The 22,698-nt window shown below is 36.5% G+C and overlaps 1 protein-coding gene across 2 annotated transcripts; it reads left to right on the forward strand.

Moving 5' to 3' along the window:
• The first annotated feature begins 547 nt into the window (after window positions 1–547).
• pnpla7a (patatin-like phospholipase domain containing 7a) lies at window positions 548–21,856 on the forward strand. Of its 2 annotated transcripts, XM_044095811.1 has the most exons (36): window positions 549–686; window positions 1,114–1,162; window positions 1,297–1,371; window positions 1,613–1,700; window positions 1,824–1,906; window positions 2,231–2,331; window positions 2,419–2,559; window positions 2,648–2,807; window positions 3,149–3,229; window positions 4,209–4,337; window positions 4,453–4,533; window positions 5,018–5,147; window positions 5,239–5,310; window positions 5,403–5,479; window positions 5,636–5,791; window positions 5,919–5,996; window positions 6,781–6,986; window positions 7,094–7,225; window positions 7,370–7,493; window positions 9,230–9,343; window positions 9,445–9,511; window positions 9,657–9,806; window positions 10,688–10,751; window positions 10,966–11,134; window positions 12,568–12,750; window positions 12,864–12,982; window positions 13,065–13,221; window positions 14,364–14,480; window positions 14,565–14,634; window positions 15,380–15,496; window positions 15,601–15,749; window positions 15,888–16,040; window positions 16,188–16,307; window positions 18,238–18,322; window positions 18,843–18,958; window positions 19,483–21,856. In XM_044095811.1, the coding sequence occupies exons 2-36, from the start codon at window positions 1,115–1,117 to the stop codon at window positions 19,591–19,593; spliced, it is 4,023 nt and encodes a 1,340-aa protein (XP_043951746.1). In that variant the 5' UTR covers window positions 549–686; window position 1,114; the 3' UTR covers window positions 19,594–21,856. The 2 variants fall into 2 exon arrangements, with proteins under 2 accessions (XP_043951747.1, XP_043951746.1); XM_044095812.1 differs by lacking the exon at window positions 18,843–18,958 and having other exon boundaries at window positions 548–686.
• The last annotated feature ends 842 nt before the right edge of the window (window positions 21,857–22,698 follow it).

The following is a 22,698-nucleotide window of genomic DNA, read 5'->3' on the forward strand; positions in this document are numbered from 1 at the left end:
TGCTGAAATGTGCTATACAAATAAAGTTTGATTGATTGATTGATTCCACATCAGACCTTTCAGATGTTTTTAACATTATTTTTTCTTTTCAAATTTGTGCACCGTTTTGTATTGGAATGGTGTATTAATTCTGAAAAAAAAAGTAATAGCCGAATAATAAAAAAAATACTTCAAAATTCATGGTTTTAAACTAAGTAAATGGGAAGAATTTCAAGGAATATAAATATCTTTGCAAGGTACTACACATAAAATTCGTAATGAAACAAAATATGGAATGTTCATTTTGATTAATTTATAATGTTGTTTGTTGGAGCTCTGTTTGCAGTGGAGTAAAACTGTAATACTATAATAAAAGACGGATCTCAACATCATAAAAGTCAGTGGTAAGTGTTCAGGCAAGAGCCAGAGTATTTAGCTCTGGTTAAAATAAAAGAGAAAATATAAGCAGACTGCACCTGGCTCAGGCGTCTAACTTGTAAAATTAGAATGAGACTTTCCATTTTAACGACAGTGAAACATGCTTCGTTCTGATTGGATACCTGTCTCAACGAAACCAAGGCAACAGCAGAAAGGGGAGGGTCAAAGCAGCTGACAGCATAAAGAAAACTTTGTTAGCGCGTTGCTAACAAATTTGTATGTTCAGCAATGTAAATAATGGGAAGCAGCACTTCGAAAATCCCATAAAAGTAAGCATTGTTACTCCTGGTTTTCTCGGATAATTGTAATGGTTAAATTAGCTGTTGAATTTGGTTGTTTTGTTTCACTAGCAAGACGGTAAACCCTGTTTAGGCAGCTGCTAGCTAATGATAACCTAAGCTAATAGTATTTTTTTTCTAACCACGTCGGAAAATCATCAGCTGTCAATCGCTTTGTTTGCCTAATTACACGAGCATCTCACATACTTATTTCATGAAGCTGGCGGGGTTTACCGAATGAGGCTAACATTCAAATACAGGTTCCTCTTTTCAATTATTTCTTTCTATTTCTCCAGAATACAGGGAAGCCTTCACAAAATGGGACTTCTCTTTTTAAAACGCTGATATCCTTTCTTTTTGTAGGTCACGTTTTATTTAAGTGTGAGGCTAATCGTTTACTGGGATTCTTGTTACACAGGATGGACTGTACTGCAGATGAGAGGGAGCTGTGCCAATGGTCCAGTTCGGTACGCATAAAGCACAACTTCTTTTGATGCCTGTGACAGAAGAGACATTCATTTGAGTTCTTTAGTCAATGTGTATTTTTTTATTTTTTTATTAATTGGATATGCAAACTAGTGCTAATATCAAATATGTCTAGATGCTGACGGGCAGCAGGAGTGCTTTGAAGGCACGAGTTCAACAGTTTGTGGAAGAGAGGATGCAGACCACGATGGTAAGAATTACTAAATAATGGTTAACTGACAGGACTTTTCATAGCAGTTTGCTTCTTATTTCCCTTGCTCTGTGCATGCCAGACCCATTGTGCATAAAATACTAACTTATTGCTTGATTTTTTTTGTGATCTTGTTGTTTATACTGGTAAAGAATCAACCACTGTTTAATGTAACCTTACTGATTTAAAATCTTATTGTTAACTTGGATTATTTATCACATTATTTCTTGTGTACGTCCAGCTAACAGGTGTACTGATTGGAGCAGCGATCGCTGTCGTACTGATTGGGATTGTGGTGCTCTTCTATTACAGAAAAATCAAACTTGCTCGTGAGTCTTCCAAACTCATCCTAAATTACATATTGTTCAAATAAATATTAAATTTGATATTCCCCACTAAAGGAACTGCAATGTAATCCTATCTGCATTTTACATTTTGATTCTCTGACAAAGGTGAGCAGCAGCCTGGTGTGCCCCAGTATCGTTTCCGAAAACGAGATAAAGTGCTTTTCTATGGAAGAAAGATAATGCGAAAGGTTTTTTTTTCTATTTACATTTTTTGTTGGCATGTATGAAAACAGATATTTACATTTTGCTAGACTATGGTTTTCTAATTTACTTAGGTCTTGGGTTACGTTTAAAATTTAATTTTCTTCTTAAATAAATTACTTTACATGTCACTATAAACCTTGTGATACAGCGAGTGAGTCACTGTAGAAATAGAGAAGTAATATAAGCAAAAAGGAAACCAAACTTTGATCTCTATATTTAAACAATAAATTTTTTAAGCTTTTCAGTAATTTGGTGTATGCCTCAAAGAACAACAAACTTGATTGTTCTCTTTGTCTTCTCTGCTCAAGGTTCAAACGCTGTCCTCTACTCCTCCCCCCTCCTTATCCTCAATGTCAAAGCCACCGCAGCGCATACGCAAAAGAACCAAAGTTTTGAGCATAGCTCGCAGGTTTGCAGCATTTTTACATGTTATTTAGAGTGAAAAAAAAAAATACTTTCAGGTCTTGCTCTTCAATCAATTTCTCTGTTCTAATAGAATCTTGAGGATCCGTAAAGACCCACCCACTCTGCAGCATAAGGAACCCCCTCCATCTTTGCTCGAGGCAGATCTAACAGAGTTTGATGTGCAGAGTTCAAATCTTCCTTCAGAAGTTCTCTATATGCTAAAAAATGTTAGGTAAACAGTTTTACAACATCTTTGCTTATAAAATGTTGTTTCCCTATTAGGCGGTATAATAATGCTTGTTTTGTCAAACTTCTTGTAGAGTCTTGGGTCACTTTGACAAGCCTCTGTTCCTGGAGTTGTGTCGCCACATGGTGTTTGTTGAGCTTCAAGAAGGGGAAGTGCTTTTCAGACCAGGAGATGACGATGACAGTATATATGTGGTCCAGGATGGTCGACTTGAGCTCTGTGTTCAAGAAAATGTATGTCACCAACAACTACAAATAGCTCTTTTTTAAAAAATATATTCATAGATAAAGTGGTTTCAAGTTGGGTTTCAGTAATTCAGTCATTATGTGCAACATATATCACTTTACAAACAACTGTTAGATTGTGATGTTGTGTTTAAACCTTGATTTAAAAATGACTGGGAACATTTAATAAATATGAACAGCAGATGGCACTAAAGTAACATGTAATTATATGGATTATAGGATATTTTGAAATGTAGTTTTTTTTTTTTTTATAACTTAATTTTTTTGATGGCATATTCAAGCAGACGTTGAACAAATACTCAGTTTTATGGATGCTTTTACTTTTAAAGGATGGCACTGAGCCAGTGGTGAAGGATGTTCACCCTGGAGACAGTGTCCACAGCCTGCTCAGCATTCTGGACATCATCACTGTGAGCTCTTATCTATTCTCTCATTTTACCTTTGACTGGCTTCTGTCCTCATTGCTGTGCTCATCTACATTCCTTTGAGTAAACTAATAAATGCAAGTATCTAGTTGAATAGTTTTATTTCCATTTTATTATCACAAATAACATGTTTACTTAACACCTCATAATTTCCTGAACTGTTTGATTATAACACAATATATATATATATATAAGATTATCTGTTTCAGAGAGGAGATTCTCCTATCCAGATGATATATTTAAAAAATAGAGATTTGAGACTATAAAATGCATATAATGGATATATAAAAAATAAGCGTGCACAGTTTTATAATGAAACTGTATAATGACTGTTAAAAATAGAGAAGCATTTTCATGGTGTATCCTGTATAAATACAGTCCCTGCCAAAAGTATATGTCCTTCATGAAGTTATCCACCTTTTTATGGCCTGTGTTCTGCTGGCAGGTCAACCTTTGATCTTAAGAGTTTTCCATCATTTATTCTTTTTTTTTTCTTTTCTTTCAATTCACTGGTGTATATTATATAATGGTCAAACACAAAAAACAGCAATATAACTAAAACATAGTGAGGTCATTTCATTTCATAAATTTCATTTCATTTCATTTCATTTCATTTCATTAAAGGTTTGGGGTTGTAAATTTAAGAGACGTTTGAGGGGAATTAATATATTTGCATGGCTCTGTGTATAGATATAATTATGTGAGAAGTTATTTCAATTTTGATGTAGTTATCCACTCCATACGCAGCTTTTGAAATGTAGTTTAAGTTTAACATTGATGTATAGATTACAACAGAATAAGCTTTTATTAGACTTGCAGGCTAAAATTCAGGTACATGCAGTTATGGAATAGACTGTATAGTAATGTTAACCATAAAATAACAGAAAAATAGCAGGTGTTGGTGATTTTCTTCTATTTTCAGAGTTTTTATTGTAGTTGAATTTGTCTTCTCTCTTATTTTTAGGGTTATCCAGCTCCGTATAAAACTGTATCAGCACGAGCTGCAACTCGCTCCACCATCTTGCGCTTATCTGCTTCAGCCTTTGAGTCAGTTTTTAAGAAATACCCCGAGACGCTCGTTCGTGTCATCCAGGTATAAAAAGTATAACAATAATGTAAATACATTTCCATAAATTAGAAGTATTTACCAACTTGTGAAGAACTTGTCTTGCTCCGTTTAATCATTCTTGACTTTGTTGGATTTGCAGATAATCATGGTGCGACTTCAGAGGGTGACCTTTCTGGCGTTGCATAACTATCTGGGCCTAACAACCGAGCTCTTCAATCCGGTAGGAGGGAAATTAATTGGTGCACGCATATTTGTGTGTTTACACAGAGTCGCGCTGAGAGGCTCGCGCTGAATACCTAAACTTGGCGTTTGATCAAATTACACATAACAAACATTAGAAAACCAATTGCACACTAGATCACACACAGGGAAGCTACTTTTACAGATCATTAAGCACAGCTTCACAACTTCGTCATTCCTCCTGGTCAGGGAAATGTGAATAAAAATGAATGCAACCATTTTACAAAAAAATGGGGATCACTGACCTTTAAATGTGGTGGTTTACTGACTTTATTACCATCTGATATTTTCAGTAGTATACACAAAGCCAAAAATCTTCCCAATCATTTCCTTCAAAATAAGTTTTTTCTTTTAAATGTTTGGTGTACTCATTTGTGAATGGACCCTGCTCTTGGAGCTTGCAATTGTCTGTGCTTCTAAAGATTAAAGACCTGAATTTATTTCTTATATCTCTTCTTTGGCAGGAGAGTCAGGCTGTGCCATTGTCCAATATAAACAGTGTGATGTCTGAGGTAAATTCTGGAAAGATGGCTCGTCGTCACCATTTCCAGGATGAATTTCCAGCTGTGACCAATGAGACCACTTCAGAACCAGGTATAAAGATCTTGCACATGCACACATTTAAAATTAAGCTTTTAATTTTTCATGTTTGACTCGTTACTCGTACTATTTTCCATTTTAAAAGATGGTGTTAAGGATAGTCCTCTAAACAGCAGTAGAAGACCGCGGTCTGTCTCTGCAGCCACTGATTGTGGAGGTGGGTCACCTTATTATTTTTTTCTGTCCTTCACATTCTTTTTAAGAGGAATTATGATTGTAAAATATCTTCTTTGGTATGTTGCACGACAGGAAATGACCTTAACATGGCTTGTGAACGAGCTCGTGTCACAATAGAGGAGGCTCCTTCCAGTCCTCTTACTCAGAAAGTAAGACTTTACGGTTTAACTTCTCACTTATGTTTGCTCTAATGTTTCTCTGACAGGAGAAGCTTGGTGTGATATTAACCAGAAAGCTGCTATACCTCCCAACTCTACAGCTGTTATTGTCTGATTTAAATGACTTTCTTGTGTCTGTCTTTGTAGTGTGCTCTAAAGAAGAATGTGACGATGCAGCAAACTCCGTCTGAAGTGTTCCACTACACTGACAGTGGAGGGCAGTCTGATGCCAGTAACATTGGTAAAAGCAGCTCTGTCCTCCAGGCTGCTAAGAAAGACTTCCTGGGAGTCATCCAGCTGCAGGTAACTGTATCAGTGCAAATACAGCTCAATTAATGGGAATCTCATATCAGCCCATTCTAAGATGAAATAATCTTTTTTTTAATGCTGTTGTAACGAATGTGTTAATTTAATTTCATTTATTTTGTAGGACCCCAGTTTACTTGACGGCAGAGTGACCCTTCACCATGTTAAGGCTGGTTCTGTTGTAGCTCGTCAAGGAGACCAGGTTAGAGAAAACTTTTAAACACAGCTTTTTTTTAACACTAATTTTTATGACTGTTCTCAATTTCTGTTCACTATCCGTTAGCTGAGTTATTTTTAGGGTTTGTTACCTCCTTCTTATCACAGGAGGTAATAAAATGTCTAACAATGCTGTTTGCCAAGACATCTTAACTTTTGAAAAACACATTTTATCTAAATGATGCTGCATTTGAACTAGTATCCCATTGGTTGATTTAAATTAAATTACAAAAACTTTCAAATGTTTGTTCGTACTCCAATCACCCAACTTAATAAACACCACTAAATAAGAAGTTGTTTGGCAGAGGTAGAAAGGATTTGCCAGGTGTTTATTTGTTTATTGGCACAGCCCACATGTTCAACTTTGCTGCTGAAACAAACCCCCCCCCTTTTTTTTTTTTTACAGATGTGGCACCATTTAAAATGAATAAACAAGCTTTCCAAGAGTATAAGATTTAGTTCAAAGTAACACTCTTGCAACAAATAATTATGCTTTTCTTTTTTTGTGTTAAATTTATGTAACATACCATTTTTTGCAAGGGATTTTTTAAGAGATCTCAAGTTACATATTCATTAACTTGTGCTGCCAATCTGCCTTGTGATACTTTCATGAGATTATTGTGTCTTCTGATCAAAGTGCAGAAGGCAACATGTAGTTGATACTTAAACAAACATCAGGCAGATTTTTTTGCTGTCAAATAAACATCCATCATCAAACTCTCAAACCTTAAAATTTTCCCTCAGTTGAGTCGTTCCTGTTTGTTTTCTAGGAAATGAGCATCCAGTTTGTGATCTCCGGCCTCCTTCATGTTTATCAGAGGATGATTGATCGTGAAGAAGAAACTCGTTTGTTTGTGACGCATCCTGGAGAGCTTGTGGGTCAGCTCGCTGTGTTGACCGGAGAGCCTCTCATATTTACGGTTCGAGCCCAGCGAGACTGTAGCTTCCTCTCCATTTCCAAAACCCACTTCTACGAGTCAGTCCTGTTTACGATCATTCTAACTTGTTCTCATATTGTGTTGCAGCTCGTAATTTAATAGCATGCTTTAATTTCTCCATTCCTTTGTTTCTTTAATTCTTTAGGATAATGCGTGTTGAGCCAAAAGTAGTCCTGAATGTTGCTCACACCGTTTCCAGGCGGATGTCGTCTTTTATCAGACAGATAGACTTTGCCCTTGATTGGATGGCTGTGGAGGCTGGCAGAGCTGTTTACAGGTTTTTGTTGTCAAATCTTTGTCATTTTTATAAACATTGTCTACGTTAATGAATGGATAAAGATGAACAAGTTAATAATTGAGCCTATTCAACTAAATAAGATGTATTTATCAAAATTAAAGCTATTTAATTTACTTTTTCTAGGCAAGGGGAAAAATCAGATAGCACGTTTATAGTGCTGAGTGGTCGACTACGCTCTGTGATCAGGAAGGACGACGGCAAAAAGGAGCTGATAGGAGAGTATGGTCGTGGTGACCTGATTGGAGTGGTAAGACATGAGGCAGAAAGTATTTTTTATTTTCTTTAATGTGGAAAATCAGAGGAAAAAAGAGGACAATTTTTCTTCATTTCTATCAATTTTATATATAAAAAAAGCCAATATGTACAGTGACGAGGAGGAAAGCATGTTTTTCTGAGTTTACTGAGAGACAGCTGCAGCAGAGAGTAGCATTTTAGGGTTGCCAAATCTCTATAACAACTAGTAAGGGGTCACAAAATTTTCCAAGGACCACAAATGGCCCAAGAGCCTCACTGTATGTTGTAACACTGATGTTTACTTCAGTATTGATTGCCAATATGCTAAATAAATGTGGGGACAAAAAGCTGCTTAAAACAAGATTTACATTTAGTTTATTAAATTAATAAAAACAAAAATGTAAAAACGGTCAACTAGAAAAAAAAAAACCATTTTATTAAAAATGCATCTCAAAAATATTTATTTGTACCATTTTCAATAATCGGTAATCAAACCTTTTTATTTTAGCTGTACAACTTTTTACACGTTGAAGTTTTATTCTCCCCAGATTCAAGTTTTGCTCTTTATGGCTAAACTCTGTGTTAAAGGCTATGCTGTTTATAGTTTTTACTCCTGGGCTACTTTTTTTTTTAAAGCTAAACCTCTTAGTTACCCTCACCTGCCCTCCCACTGGCTGTGGTGACGGGTTTCTGCCACAATGCTTCTAATAATACCTGGGCTGATGGATGCTATGGTTACTGCTGCTTGGAGGAGGAAAGTTGTCTTTGCTGCTGTTGTAGTAGTGAAAATAAAGATGCGATGGCGGTGTCTAGCACTCAAAGACACATTTAGCCTCAGTGTATTGACGTCAGCTCTTCTTGATGGAATGAAATGAAGACAACACATTTACATTTATTTTTTTTCACCATGTTTCACACTGTGCTATTACATTACTCATAAACAGTAAACGAGTGTCTAAAGTACAACTGATTCATATCTTCAAGGAGATGAATAAGGCATTTTTTTTCATAAGTTAATTTCCTGCACTCTTAATGAAATTTCTGTGATTTGCTTTGGTCTAAATGCTGCAACTATAAAGTGCCTTGGCACCCCTCTAACTTGTTTAGGTGAGTTATAGACCTTAGCTCCAATAGGCTACCTGCCCACGCCTCTTATAGAATATAAGAGGGTATAAGCTCTGGGTAAACCGAGAGCCTACACTCAAGCACACCAAGACATTTTACTAGCAGTAACATTTTGTGAAGACAGAAGTCTTTGAGGTCATTGTCGTCGCACCAAACAAGTAGTGAAATATGTTGATTACTGGAAGCAGTGCTGGGTTGACCTAAATGGAGAACTTTTCTCTACTAATGTGCAAGTAAGGGAGTGTATGATTCACTGGATGCTCCACAGTTATGAGTAAAAGATGCTCAAAAACCCTTGAAGAATTTAGCCTTAATTACATTGCATAATCTCATTCTGAAACATTTGCTACTCTCCAACAGCGAGTTTTACATTCCTCACTGCACATGGTGCCAAGACAAACCTCGTTTCTCAGTTCAAGTTGTTTTTAGATTTTTAAATTCAGTTTTGGAGAGAAACATTTCCTTCACATGCAGATCAACAGTACTTCACCTGACTTGAATGATAGGTTCTCTGGTGTACACCATTCCAGACACTAATCGCCTTTGAGAAAGATAAGATATAGCAAACAGCAGTTGTGAGATATTTTGTGGGGATTTGGTATAAAGCAACAAATGTCTCTACAGGTGGAGGCCTCGACCCACCAGAACCGAGCCACAACTGTTCACGCTGTTCGAGATTCCGAACTGGCCAAGTTACCAGAGGGGGCGCTCAACTCCATCAAGAGGAGGTTCCCACAGGTACTCATGAGCTAAACTATTTCATGTGCAAGTGTTTCGTGATGCTTTTTTTATTTTTAAAAAAAAAGCAAAACTGTTTATAAAACATTTTGATCTCGTAGGTCGTCACAAGGTTGATCCATTTGTTGGGTCAAAAGATTCTTCAGCAGGTCAATGTTCCTCTTTCAGGTGTGTGCTTGGTTTACAATGTTACTTTCTCATGATGTTACCAATGGTGATGCTGAATGTTTAGTTGCTTAGGTATTGAGTTTTGTCAATGCTTTTATTTTTTATTTAATTGAGGGACATGTCTATAATTTAATGATTTGTTCAGCTCGTAGCTTGGCACTCCACACTCCAGGGAGCAAGTGGGATGCGGGGAATCAAGCCTCCAACCTCTCAACTGTCACAGTCCTGCCTGTATCAGAAGAGGTGCCTTTGACTACCTTCACCCTGGAGCTGCAGCATGCCCTCATTGCTGTAGGTAAGACAAAGGTCACAGTGACATGATGCTTTCATTTTACTCTTATGTCATTCCACGTAAGTGTTCTTCTGAAGTATTTTTTAAAATTAAGCCATGTCATCTATTGTTATTACTAGTTGATAAATTGAAATTAAAGCTAAAAGGGGAAGACACAAAGTCAGTCTTCTAGGAAAGGAAATCTTTCACTTGATGCAGAAAACTGTTTGTTGTGATAATTGGTGCGGAAATCTTGTTATGTGAAAAGTTAGCACAAAGAAAACAGGTGGCCATTTCTCTATGGAGATCTCCAGTATACATAACAAAGCCATAGAAACACGATTGGTTAGGATTACTGACAATGGACTGTTAATGACTTTTAACCACTTATACTGGTTTGAGCTGCAACTGAGCATGTCAGGACAGATTTGTTTTGGTGACTCCATTGCTTTGTATGCAACATGTAGCTAGAAAATTTACCCTTTTAAAGTTTTCATTGCAATACAATCAGCTTTTAAGTCTTTAAAGAAAAAATAAATAAATAGGCACACATGTATACAGTTGATGTAAAAATTGCAAACTGCTTAACATATTAAATAGGAAAAATACAAAAAGAATTAAAGGTGCGATTAACCTGTTACATAAGTGTGCAAATTCTTAAGCTAATAGTTCAAATAATTCATTCGTTTAAAATTCACCAGATTAACCTGATAGATGAGAAGAACCTGCATAAGATACTGGGGCTGTATATTGCCACAATGAGACGTAGCATTCTTATGTCTTCCCCCCCCCAATAAATGAACAAGGTCATGGAAAAGTTTTAGTTTTAACAGGGGGCTGTAGACTACTGGAGAAGTTGCTATGAGAAGACATTGATTGGGTAAATGTAATTTGATCTCACGCAGGACCAACTCTTTTGCTGACAAGTGACATTATCAAGCAGAGGCTTGGAGCTGCAGCGCTGGATAGGTATGTTAATGTCAAAACTAAAGTTTATTTGAGAGTTTCATATTTATATTTGTTACACCTTAGGATTTCCCAGAACATGCGTTAGATATATGGGAAGTATTTCCTTTGGTACTGCTGTTGCTCTTTCAATTATGTTTAAACTTGTTTTATTGACGCAAGAGGCAAAAAAATTGATCTACTGTATTCTTTATTTATGGACTCTCTCTGTCTTTAGTGTCCATGAGTACCGTCTTTCCAGCTGGCTGGGCCAACAAGAAGACATACATCGCATAGTTCTGTATCAAACCGACTACACATTGACCCCGTGGACTCAGCGGTGCATTCGTCAGGCTGACTGCATCATTATTGTGGGACTTGGGGAGCAAGACCCTGCTGTTGGGGAGGTGAGATGGAAAGACTTGACTGCAAACAGAGAAAAGATGGAGGTCATACTGATGCATGCAAATATGTTTTTAATAGCTGTTTATTTTTTAATTAGCTGTATTATAATGTAATGTCTGTTTTGTAATTGTTTTTCCAACATGAGCAGCTTCAAAATAGTAATTTTGTAATTAGACTGAAATCATTTTGTTGCCTACTTTAATGGTTATCCAGTCATAATTGAACCTTTCAGAATCAAATACTTACCATTCATAAATTGTCTGATCTGCACTGATGGAGAACATTGTGTTCAAATTGTAACAAATTTTGTCAACATGATCTGATCCTCAGAATTATTTCTATCATCTAACTTTGTTTTTGCAAGCAGTGCTCTAAAGAATCAAAGTTGTTTGAGTGCAAAGGTTGGTTATATGAAGTCTTTTATTTCTAGAAGTGCTCAGTGCTCTAGATTTTTGACAGTAGCTTGACTCTGCATTTGTTTTCATTTTTTATCTGTGAGGGGATATTTCAAAGTATGTAGTAGTGAAACATCTTGTCGAAGGACAGCTTAGGACAGTTTCTCCCACTCAGTTTTGCTTAAGATCCTCATAGTGTCATCTTTTAAACTTGTCTGGATTTTATATTAAAAAGAAATCTGAATACTACAATCACCTCTACCATCGATGACTGTCTAATGTAAAATATGAAGGCCACCTCTGGCCATTATTCAGTCGAATGAGGTTGTGGCCTTCTTGTTTAACCGTTGTAATGGCTGAATCGGCTCAGGGTGACTTCTGTTTAACCCTTAAATATGTTTGAGAAATGGGCAAAGATTGGACGGATGCTGTGAAAGAGAGTCCATGCTTTAAAGTGGATATAGGATTGCCGAAAGAGAGGTAATCTCCTCTTAGGGGGAGCAGAAAAAGGAATGTGCCCCTGCTGACCAGGAAATGGAAGCAGAAATTGAAAGACGGATCAATATTTATCCAAATTCAGAATGAGTCATATCTTTGGCTAGGCTTTTATCTGTGGGGCAAAAACCTCTACAAAAAAAAAAAAATCACATCCTGATCTTATCTAGTCATAAGATCAGGATGTGATTTTTTTTTTTTGCTGAAGATAGTTCTTCAGCAGAGGCAGAAGGGGGTAATTTGCTAATAATCTGATCGGCCCATTATCTTGATTTCTTTAATCAAAATGTTCATTAAGGAGTTGATTAGATAAAGGGAAAAACACATGGAGGGTAGCATGCTTTTTAAATTTGCAGTGGCATTAAGTGTTATTTAGAAAAATCAGTCATAAAATTTTTCTAAATAACATCGGCTTTGGGTTGATGAAACTTCAGTATCTAACTATTACCTGATACAGTGCTCGATGTACCGACATCACACAGGAAAAAGTGTCAAATGTAAAATGTTCTGAAACATCTGTGCTCGACGGCTCTCTCCCCCCTCAGCTGGAGCGCATGTTAGAAGGAAGTGCAGTGCGGGCCCAGAAGCAGCTGGTGTTGTTGCACCGAGAAGATGGCCCTCCTCCCCAAGGAACTGTGAACTGGCTGAACATGCGAAGCTGGATCTCCAGGCATCTCCACCTCTCCTGTCCCAGAAGGGTCTTCTCTAAGAGGAGCCTCCCCAAGCTGGTTGGAATATTTCATCTATCGAAGCACCTTACGTAGTCCAATTTGGCCCAGCTGCGTTTCAGTCATTTATTCATTCATTTCTCTTAACATTCGTTTCTTTGCTGTTTTTGCAGTTGGAGTTGTACCAGCGTGTGTTTGAGAAGCCTGCAGACCGTCACTCTGACTTCTCCCGTCTGGCTCGTGTTCTCACGGGTAATGCCATCGCTCTTGTTCTCGGAGGCGGAGGGGCCAGGTAAACTAGTTCCTCAACCACTCTTTGTACACAAACACATGGCAGTCATTGTCCTGTTTAATCTTCTCTGTCTCCTAATCAGGGGTTGCTCCCAAGTGGGGATCATGAGAGCGCTGTGTGAGGCCGGCATCCCGGTGGACCTGATCGGTGGGACTTCAATTGGAGCGCTGATGGGGGCTTTGTATGCTGAGGACCGCAGCCTCAGCCGCATGAGGATTAGAGCCAGAGAATGGGCAATGGTGAGACCGATCTACATGAGCCATGCTTCATCAGTCACACAATAAAATCTAACACTGTCACAGTGTTGTCTGGCCTTTAGACAATTTGGATTGTCAATGTGGCAAGAGAACACGTATACATATTTGTTTGCAATTTGATAAAATATTTTGTCCCCACTGGCAAAGCTTTAATTTGAATATATGGAAAAAAATCAGTTCAGACTCAGTGCTGGTCCAGTTATTTTTACCTTTGTTCTTATTACTTTGTACATTGATTTGCATGATGAGCTTTTACATACAGTACAGACCAAAGGTTTGGACACACTTTCTAATGGAATTCAATGAGAAGGTGTATCCAAACATTTGGTCTGTACTGTACATCTGGGGTTCCATGAAACTTTTTTCCATGTCTTTATGTTCAAATTTAGGTGCAAATAAAGATATTGAAGAGATGTATTCAACATCAGCTACATTGTTGAATATTCTGTTTGTGCATTAAATATCAACATCCTGCTCACTCTTTATAGCGTATTACTATTTTTAACGAGGCAGCTGATGCACAGCAGTCAAGCGATTATTTCAGTGCTTTAAAGATACATGTACATATTTAAACTATTTTGTAACCGGAGCTTTTTTTTTCAATCGTTTAAGTGTTTTAGGAACTTTTGTGATTACCAGCTGCTGCAGTAAGATGTTGTTCAAGGCTTTTAGCTATTTTAAAATGATCTTTGCTGCAGGTGTGACTAATAGTGTTTAAACCTTTTGTTCAGATAACTAATATCTTTGAACTGAGGAGGACAATTTCATCGACTCAGGTTGTTCAAAATAACTAATTAAGGTAACATACAAGAAGCTGAGTAAAGTTTTCACTTCCTGCTAATGTGAACTGAAAATCCCTCTTAAAGATTTCATCTGTTCCTAGAGAAAGCAGACTGCAGGCAAGGTTTTAAATACAGTTTTTATTCCTGACCATTTGTATGTGGTTTCATATCATCTAGATGTGTGTTTTGCTAAAAAGCAGTGGAAATCTTGGGTGTTAAAAATAAAATTTATGAAAAGATGGTTTGTAAAATAGTCTGTTTAAAAAAGGAAAATATTTGCTTGTGGCAAGACAAATACTGTCGTTGCATAATGAAAATATGTCTTTTACTCTTTTCCAAAAGGAAATGACCTCAACATTTAAGAAGGTTTGGGATTTCACATATCCTATGTCCTCCATGTTTACTGGTGCTGGCTTCAACTCCAGCATCAGTAAAGTGTTCCAAAGCAAACAGATTGAGGTGAGCTAGAAAAATAAACTATACATCTTATGTTATTTTATACTGTTCTAATTATTTTTCTTTAATATTTTTTTTTAAATGCAGGACCTTTGGATCCCATATTTTAATATTACTACTGATATTAGTGCTTCAGCCATGAGAGTACACACTGATGGCAAGTATTGAATTTGCGTGTTTGATCTGCTCTCATTTTCTCTTCTCGTTTGTATTAAGTAATTTTTTCGGTCTTTGCTTGGAGATTTACCCAAATCAAAAGTTCAGGGAATATTTCTTCATTTATCAATGCCTGCAAATAAAGGTGGTTTAATCTGTATTTACTTATAAACATTACATCCAACTCGAGTTTAGTGGCTTTTGCTTTAAACACAGTTTGTGGCCAGCACAATTATCAGCATTGCTATGAAAGATATGAATAATATGGATCCTTAAGCAAAATTATTGCTATGCAATAGTTCGTACACTGTCTAGTTTTATTTATCATAGTTTTGCTTGATTTTTCTAAATATATTTCATTTATTTAATTTGTAGATTTAATGAAGTGTAGGGAAGTAGTTGCTTAGTTTTAACATTTCTTGATATAATATAAACTGACATTGATCTGTTTAACTAATTATAATTTCCAAGATGCTCTGATTAAGTGGATTTATTTGTGTACTCTTAATATAGTTTTTTTATATTAGATTTGTTTTATAAGAGTTGTTGCCAATAATTGTGGCTTTAAGAAAAAAAAAAAATTCCTGAAATATGTTTTTGCTTGAATGAATCTTCTCAAATACACATTATTTAAGGGAATACTTAATCCTGAGGCCTTTTGCACATGTTTACCAGTCAATAAATGTAGTGGTCCCTGTATGTAATTTTTAAAATACAGTTAAATAGAATATCCTGTTTGCTGTTAGGTTCTCTGTGGCGGTATGTTCGAGCCAGCATGTCTCTCTCAGGATATCTGCCCCCTCTCTGTGACCCCAAAGATGGACACCTGCTGATGGATGGGGGCTACATCAACAACCTGCCTGGTTTGTTAAGCTTACCCTCTCAGTTATCAACATATTACAAATGTTCTTTCTGTACCTCAATATGTTTCTTTTTTTTTTTCTTGGGCTACCTTCGATTTTCCCAGCTGATGTAGCGCGCTCCATGGGGGCCAAGGTGGTGATAGCTATTGACGTGGGCAGCCGGGATGAAACCAACCTCACTAATTACGGCGATTCGCTCTCAGGCTGGTGGGTGCTATGGAAACGCCTGAACCCCCTCGCGGAGAAAGTGAAGGTGATGAATTGATTAACGAATAAAAACCCAACAAACGGTGGGAGGAGGTTGCCAAGAAATAAACCAAATCTATGAATAACAATGAAGATATTTATGGAGGTGGTTTTTTTTGTTTGAGCTTCAAGTTGATTTCAACAGGTGTTGAACATGGCAGAGATTCAGACCCGGCTGGCTTACGTATGCTGCGTGAGGCATCTGGAGTCCGTTAAAAGCAGCGACTATTGCGAGTACATCAGGCCGCCAATTGACAGATATCGGACTCTGGAGTTTGGCAAGTTCGATGAGATAGCTGTAAGTTTGAGACACACTTGGCTTTTTGTTCAGTCTAACACTGTAATGGTTATGGATCGTAAAATCTGGTTTCTTTTCAATCCTAAGATTGCCTGGCGGGTTTTTATGATACATTCTTTCAGATCAGTGAATATTTTTGTGTTGTAGGAAGTGGGCTACCAGCATGGCAAGACCGTGTTTGATGTGTGGAGGCGGAGTGGTGTCGTGGAGAAGATGATGAAAGACAGGCACCAAGAGGAGACCTGCAACACCCAAAGCAAGAGCAATGTAAGCATGGGAAGTGATGACTGTATGGAACACACATTAAATTTGTGATAAATTAGTTCTTATTTGGAACAGGGTAGGTTAAACTTCTATATCATTTCTGCAGCAAAATGAACATTCTGTTATTATGTTGATTTTGCACAAGTAAGAAAACATTCTCTTTCCTTGCTGACAATTTATTGAAACATGAACCAATATTCCCACAATGAATCATGGTGGTGTCTGCATGGTCCTCTTGATATTACTTTGTTTTTATCAAATATAGATAATCACAATTAAACATTTCAATTAAATAACGTGAAATTTGTTAGATTTAGACAAAAATCATTTATGAAAACCAGTTTCTGTCTTGTAGATAAGTCCCACTCTTGAAGTAAAAAAAATAAAATCCTCTCTGGATCTGACTTCTATCAATATTTAGAAGAGGCTACATCCTTACAAAACAAAATAAGACAATGACAAATTAACTTCAAAGTGCTGCAGTTACATGTGCAATAAAATGAAAGCAGAAATGACATGTTAAATACTCAGCAGTAACAAAACAGCAAAAAACTTAATGCACCTTATTTAAAAATGTAGGCAAGAATGGAGCTATTGTTAGGGTTTCAGATTTGAACAGTGATGCTGTCTTCTGACCAACTCCCATTTTTATTCTTTAAAACAACAGCCTTCCCACACAGACATCTAATGATGTCTTGCTATTTTCAGATCATCTTGTAGGATTTATCTCAAGAAAAATAATGCATGTCTTCCCCTTTAAAAATCATTTTGCTTAAAAAAATCCAAGACAAATAAAAATACTTTGCTATAGAAACAAAACATGAAGATTTGATTTTTTTAAAATGGGTTAATGAGAGCCTATTTTGAAGGTTAAATGTTTATAACTAGTATAGCTTTTAGTTCTATTCTGTCTTTTATGCAACTTTTAAGGAAGTTAAACAAATATGGGTTATGCATTTAAGAAATTTCTCACCATATTGTTAAGAATTTGGTGGCAACAACAAAAGTTTTTCAACTATTTGGCACATTTATGTCTTCATAGCTTCTGGTTATGTCAGCTCAACCTTTCACACATACAGTAAACTTCTGGTATGTAATCTTACCAGAAGTTTATATGCACATGAAAATAGACATGTGTTTTTTTTACCCCCAGTGTCTGAAATTAAATCGGCACACTTCTCTTGTTTTAGGTCAGTTAGAATTGGCTAAATGCTGAAAGAAAGAGACAAAGAATATGTCAGAGATTTATTTATTAATGCATTAAAAAAAGATGTTTATATACATGGGGATCTAACCCAAATCTAGCAGAAATATTCAAACTGCGTTAATATTTTTCTCTCTCTTCACTGTGACATGATTGCAAGAGCTTTTTGCAGACTCCATTGGATTTATGTACCACTTTCATGCTGCACAGACAGATGGAACCTGCAGATGGAGTATGAAGATGAGGGATTACAGTTCTTGTTAACAACAGATGCAGTGATCCATGCATGTTATCTTAAATGAGCATCTCTGTTCCCCAGTCACTAAAGTCATAGCTGAGAGTTTCTGTTCATTTTATCTATGGGGAGCAGGCTTGTTTTGTCTTCCAGTCCTGATCCTTACTTCTGTTCTTTCCAGCAAATACATTTGTATCAATTAGGTATTTTCTGCTTGATCTCCTTTGGATTGAGTTCCTGCTTAAAGTTGTGCATTGTTTTGGTCAGGAAAGCTTTGAGTGACAAGTGAGGACTCCGAGCACAAAACAAAACGGAGATGCACTGTCATCAGGTTGTCGGTCAAATTTATCCCATGCATGTCACATTAGACTGCCAAAAAATGGCTGAGGGCTAGATGACAGTTTGAGGCTTAAAATGTCTGGTCAAAAAAAAAAAAACTAAGCTAAAAAAACACACAGTTTCTGCTATTTATGAACTGAATTTGTGTCTTTCAGGTGGTGACATGTCCCAATGCTTCCTTCACTGACCTTGCAGAAATCGTGTCTCGCATCGAACCTGTCAAGCCTACGGTGGTGGATGGTAAAACTCCTGACACATAATTCAGCACTGCCACTTTCAGCAACACATCATGATTCTTCTAAAAATGTGTTGACATTCTGTCTGGTAGATGGATCTTTTACATCTCTTCACTTCTTCTGTTCTTTTTTTTTTTTTTTTGTTTTTTTTAATCCATCAGCTGACATGTTTTGCTGAAAAGATCAAATTAACTGCTGTATCCATTAGAACTGGGTGTGCACAGAGAAAGGATATTTTTGTTATTATATCTTAATGAGAAAGTAGACACACAGAAGAAAAGAAAAATGTGTTTTAATTCTTTAAATCAGGCATTTCTATAAAGAAAAATGCAAAAATATTATCTACATGAGCTGGTAAATTCTTCTCTTAATCCTCATTGTGTCTTTTGTTACTATTTGAATTCACATAGTTTTAAACATTTTAAATAAGTCACATATATCTTGTCCTCAGTTCATATAATCTTTTCTTTTTCACCCACAACCTGCTTCCTTTTACTCTGTCCTCCACTGTTTCCCCTCCTCAGAAGAGTCAGACTATCAGACTGACTATGAAGAGGAAGCATTGGAGAGTGCACTTTCTGATGTGGAGATGTATGGTCACTGCGGGGAGCACCCTGAAGGGGAGGAGACGGCTGACACGGTGTGGACTTCTAGTAATAACTCTGGAGCGTCCCTTTCTTTAATTACAGTACTTTTGAAACATGTTTCACATGTTAGACTGTTTCCTTTAAAATTAGAATTTCACTTTTTATTACCCTGTGTACTCATTGTTTCTGCTGAAGACAGCTTTTTAAAATCATGTTTATATTTATGTTGATAAATAATTGCATTTTCTTTTACGTTCTCATATCATGTTTTAAGACATTATGGATACTTCTGTCTGACCAGCATTGTTAGGTTTCGCCAGAAAACATTACATTATGAAGCAGTGCAGTTGTTGGGTGAAACTTATCAATAGTGAATGGAAGCAGCTAAAAGTTCCACTCTCCTCTGATTGGTTACTACTTAAAGTTTAACTATTTAAAGAATTTGTAAAACCTTTTAGTCCACATAAAGATGAAGAAAATGGCTTATTGAAATGAACAGCACAGGTGGAGATTTTCACAAGACTAGTCTTTTTTTCTTTTATACCATTTTTAACTCTGCCTTTTATCTGACTTTCAGGATGAGGAACAGGAGGAGCGAAGATTCCCCAGCGGGGAGCCTCTGAACGTCTCCTTCAGTCCACAAGAGCAGCTGAAGACGCCTACAAATCCGTTTCAAACAAGCCATTAAGAAAACAACCGTCTGATCAATACCCAAACAGGCCATCACAATTAATCCTCTTTCTTTGACTGATCTCTCATATTGAGATATAGTTGATGTGAACTTTTTAAAGCTTTATGTGAATCACAGCTGTTCATTAGAAGATGAAAGAAACTCGTATTTCTGTGAAATACTTATCACTGAGGCAATATTAAGAAAAAAAGGTTGATTCTGTCATGATTGACTCTATTGGTTTAGCTTAGATTTAGCTTTTAGGTTTAAAGTAGTCAGGAAATCACTGTCATATTATCGTTTTTTTTCTGTGCATTACTGTTGATTACAATGATTATTTAAAGTACCTGAAAATATTTGGATTTCCAGGCCAGTAAGAGTGTCTCAAAACATCTAACCCTCCCAGGGAATGATGGGGCAACGGTTTTATGTTGGTTGTTTTTTTTTTTTTTAAAGGGGTCTAAAACATAAAAAAAACAGTACTTAACGGAACCAAATTGATGGAGCTCTACAAGTTTTTAGTTTAGGTAGTTTCATTCAATTGTAGTTTGATAGGCACAAATTACGATGGCATTTATTTTCAAACATGAACCAAATTGCACCAAGCTATTTGACTGCTGGATATAATTTGAGTTGACCAAGTAATGTTATATGTTTAGATTATGAAACTCAGAAGTTCAGGCTACTTTAGAGGTCAGTTATTTATATTTATATTATTTCACTGTTTAAGTTAACTACAATAATCTTTCCTATTTTCACGCTTAACAGTGAAACATGCATAAAGATAAGGATTTGATATAAATCTAAATCTAAAATTGTTTCTTCTTGTGGCAGAGTTGCAGTTATTTGAAAGAAAAAAATAACCACTGCTTAAAATGATAAGTTATTGCTGTATTTCTTAACATTTTATCTCTTCATCATGCAAGGAAAAGTACAAAAATGTACTTACAGCAGAGCAGAGGCGTTTCATATAGAGCTTACTTGACTTAATATAGATAACAATGGCTTAAACATGGAAACATTGACCGGGTCACCTTAAAAAGTCAGAGCACAAACTGTTCAGGAATTTTGTTATGTTTTGTCTAAATTGATGCATTTACACAGATATATGCTAACTGTAGCACATGACCAAAAATTCAATCAGAAAAGCTGTTTATCCTGTAAATAAAAAAAGTTTTGAGAATTGTTGCCAACATGCACTCCAGATGTAAGGACACAGGCTAGTGTTGCAAAATGTTATTATGGAAATAAAATACCCAGAAACCTCTGCCTTAACATAATATATATGTATTTTCTTCCTGACATATTTATAACAAAGGGGACACAAATTACTTGACAAGTAGCACTATCTTAGAAATGCAGCACAAAATAAGCAGCAGACTGTCCAGTGACGGCTATCGGCACAGTTTTGTTATTCCCGACGTGCCACGGACATGCAGGGGGAATTAATGTTGGTGGTCCACTTCAAAGCACGAGTTTCCCTGTTGTCTGCTCAGACAGCCGCCCCCCTGTTTGTGTTCTGGCTTGAGTCTATTAGACACAGACTCCGCAGCAGACAATGTGACTTTGAAGCCCATCTTGTCTGCAGACAGACTATTATAACAATCTGTCTTTACACAAATTATTTATCTTGACATATGTGTTCCTTACATTATATTGGATATGTTTTAATGCTTGTACAAATACAAAGGTAATGGCCCTTGTATGAACCATAACTACAGTATTCCAACACTAAGGTAATGTCAAACTCGAAAGCGTGTTCATTCCAAGTACCCTGAAACACAATCTTTAAAGGTGTGATATTTATTATTGGTGCGACAAGTGCCTGCTGCCTTATGTGTGTGGACAGTGGGAGAAAACCTGTTATAAACACTATGGATGTGTTGTGAATATGTGAACACTGGAAAGAAAAAAAGGTTGTTGCTGTTTACTAATGAAATGATGATGAGGTTTGCATTTTTTGTCTTTTTCTTTTTCCTTTGAAGCCTTGCACAATGACTTGTTGTTTGGTAGGAGGATCAATGTTTCACTTCTTTATTAAATGGGTCATTGTAATGAATCAGCTGCTGAAGTAATGTATGGAGCCCTGCCATGAAGTTAATATAAAACGCCTTAGATGACCTATATGAGGAAAATTATTTATCATGCACTTGTTTTACGCTCATGTTAATAATAATGATGTTGTATGAGAATGTTTACTAACGAGACTACCGCATATTGTCTATATATTTGATTTGTTTGATCAGATGTTATTAATAAACCTGTTTTTCTTTTCTCTTTTGACTGTTTTTCTTCCTTTTTTAAGTTTTTGTGCCTAAGCAGTTTAATAATCTGTAGTATAAAATTGTGTTAATCATTGGAATAAATGTTTGGTTGATGGGTAAAATGATGAATATCCAATGGAGTCTAGGTCTTAGTTTAATTTTATACCTTAAGTTCAAAAGTTCTCTTTAGCTAAATTAATGTTTCTACAGTGATTAGGCTTTACATATGAAACATTATGGACTGAAATGTTATCTCAATGACTTGTTTGAAAGAGATGGCAAGATTTACACAATGGAATAAAAATAATTTCTTCTCCCATACGTTTCCAAACCTGGAAACACTCGCATTTGTTCATTTTGTGCTTAGGAACCCTGATCAATCCTGAAAGGTTTGATCAAATGTGACAAAATGCTGGCACATTTTGTGTAATTGTCATGATAAGCAAGCAAGTATCTATGGAGAAAATGTCTGTATCCAAATGATTAATAATGCTTATTTGAAAATAACTGTTTAAATGAAGGTGGTGAGTTTATTTAGTCTCTGACTGTAACACCTGGAGGACAAGTTGTAGGTGGAAACATATAAGCTTTGTTTTATGCTGGACTGTTTGTAGCACTATCCAAAAAAATGGATCCCACATCCCTGTGTTTGATTAATCCCCCCTCAGTGAAGGGTCCTGTAACAAGCTCTTTCATACTCCTCCTTTCCCTCAGGAAGGCAGAAATGCAACAGTTAATTAATGACTGTAAGGGGAGGAATTTAGGTCACAATGAGGCCTGGAAGAGGAGAGCGGAGTAAGTGGCACTCGTCTGGATCAATACTGGGAAGGAAAGTGGAGGGCAGAAAACGGGATGAAAG

Source organism: Gambusia affinis, linkage group LG17 (assembly GCF_019740435.1).
Source record: "Gambusia affinis linkage group LG17, SWU_Gaff_1.0, whole genome shotgun sequence".
NCBI classification, from domain to species: Eukaryota; Metazoa; Chordata; class Actinopteri; order Cyprinodontiformes; family Poeciliidae; genus Gambusia; species Gambusia affinis.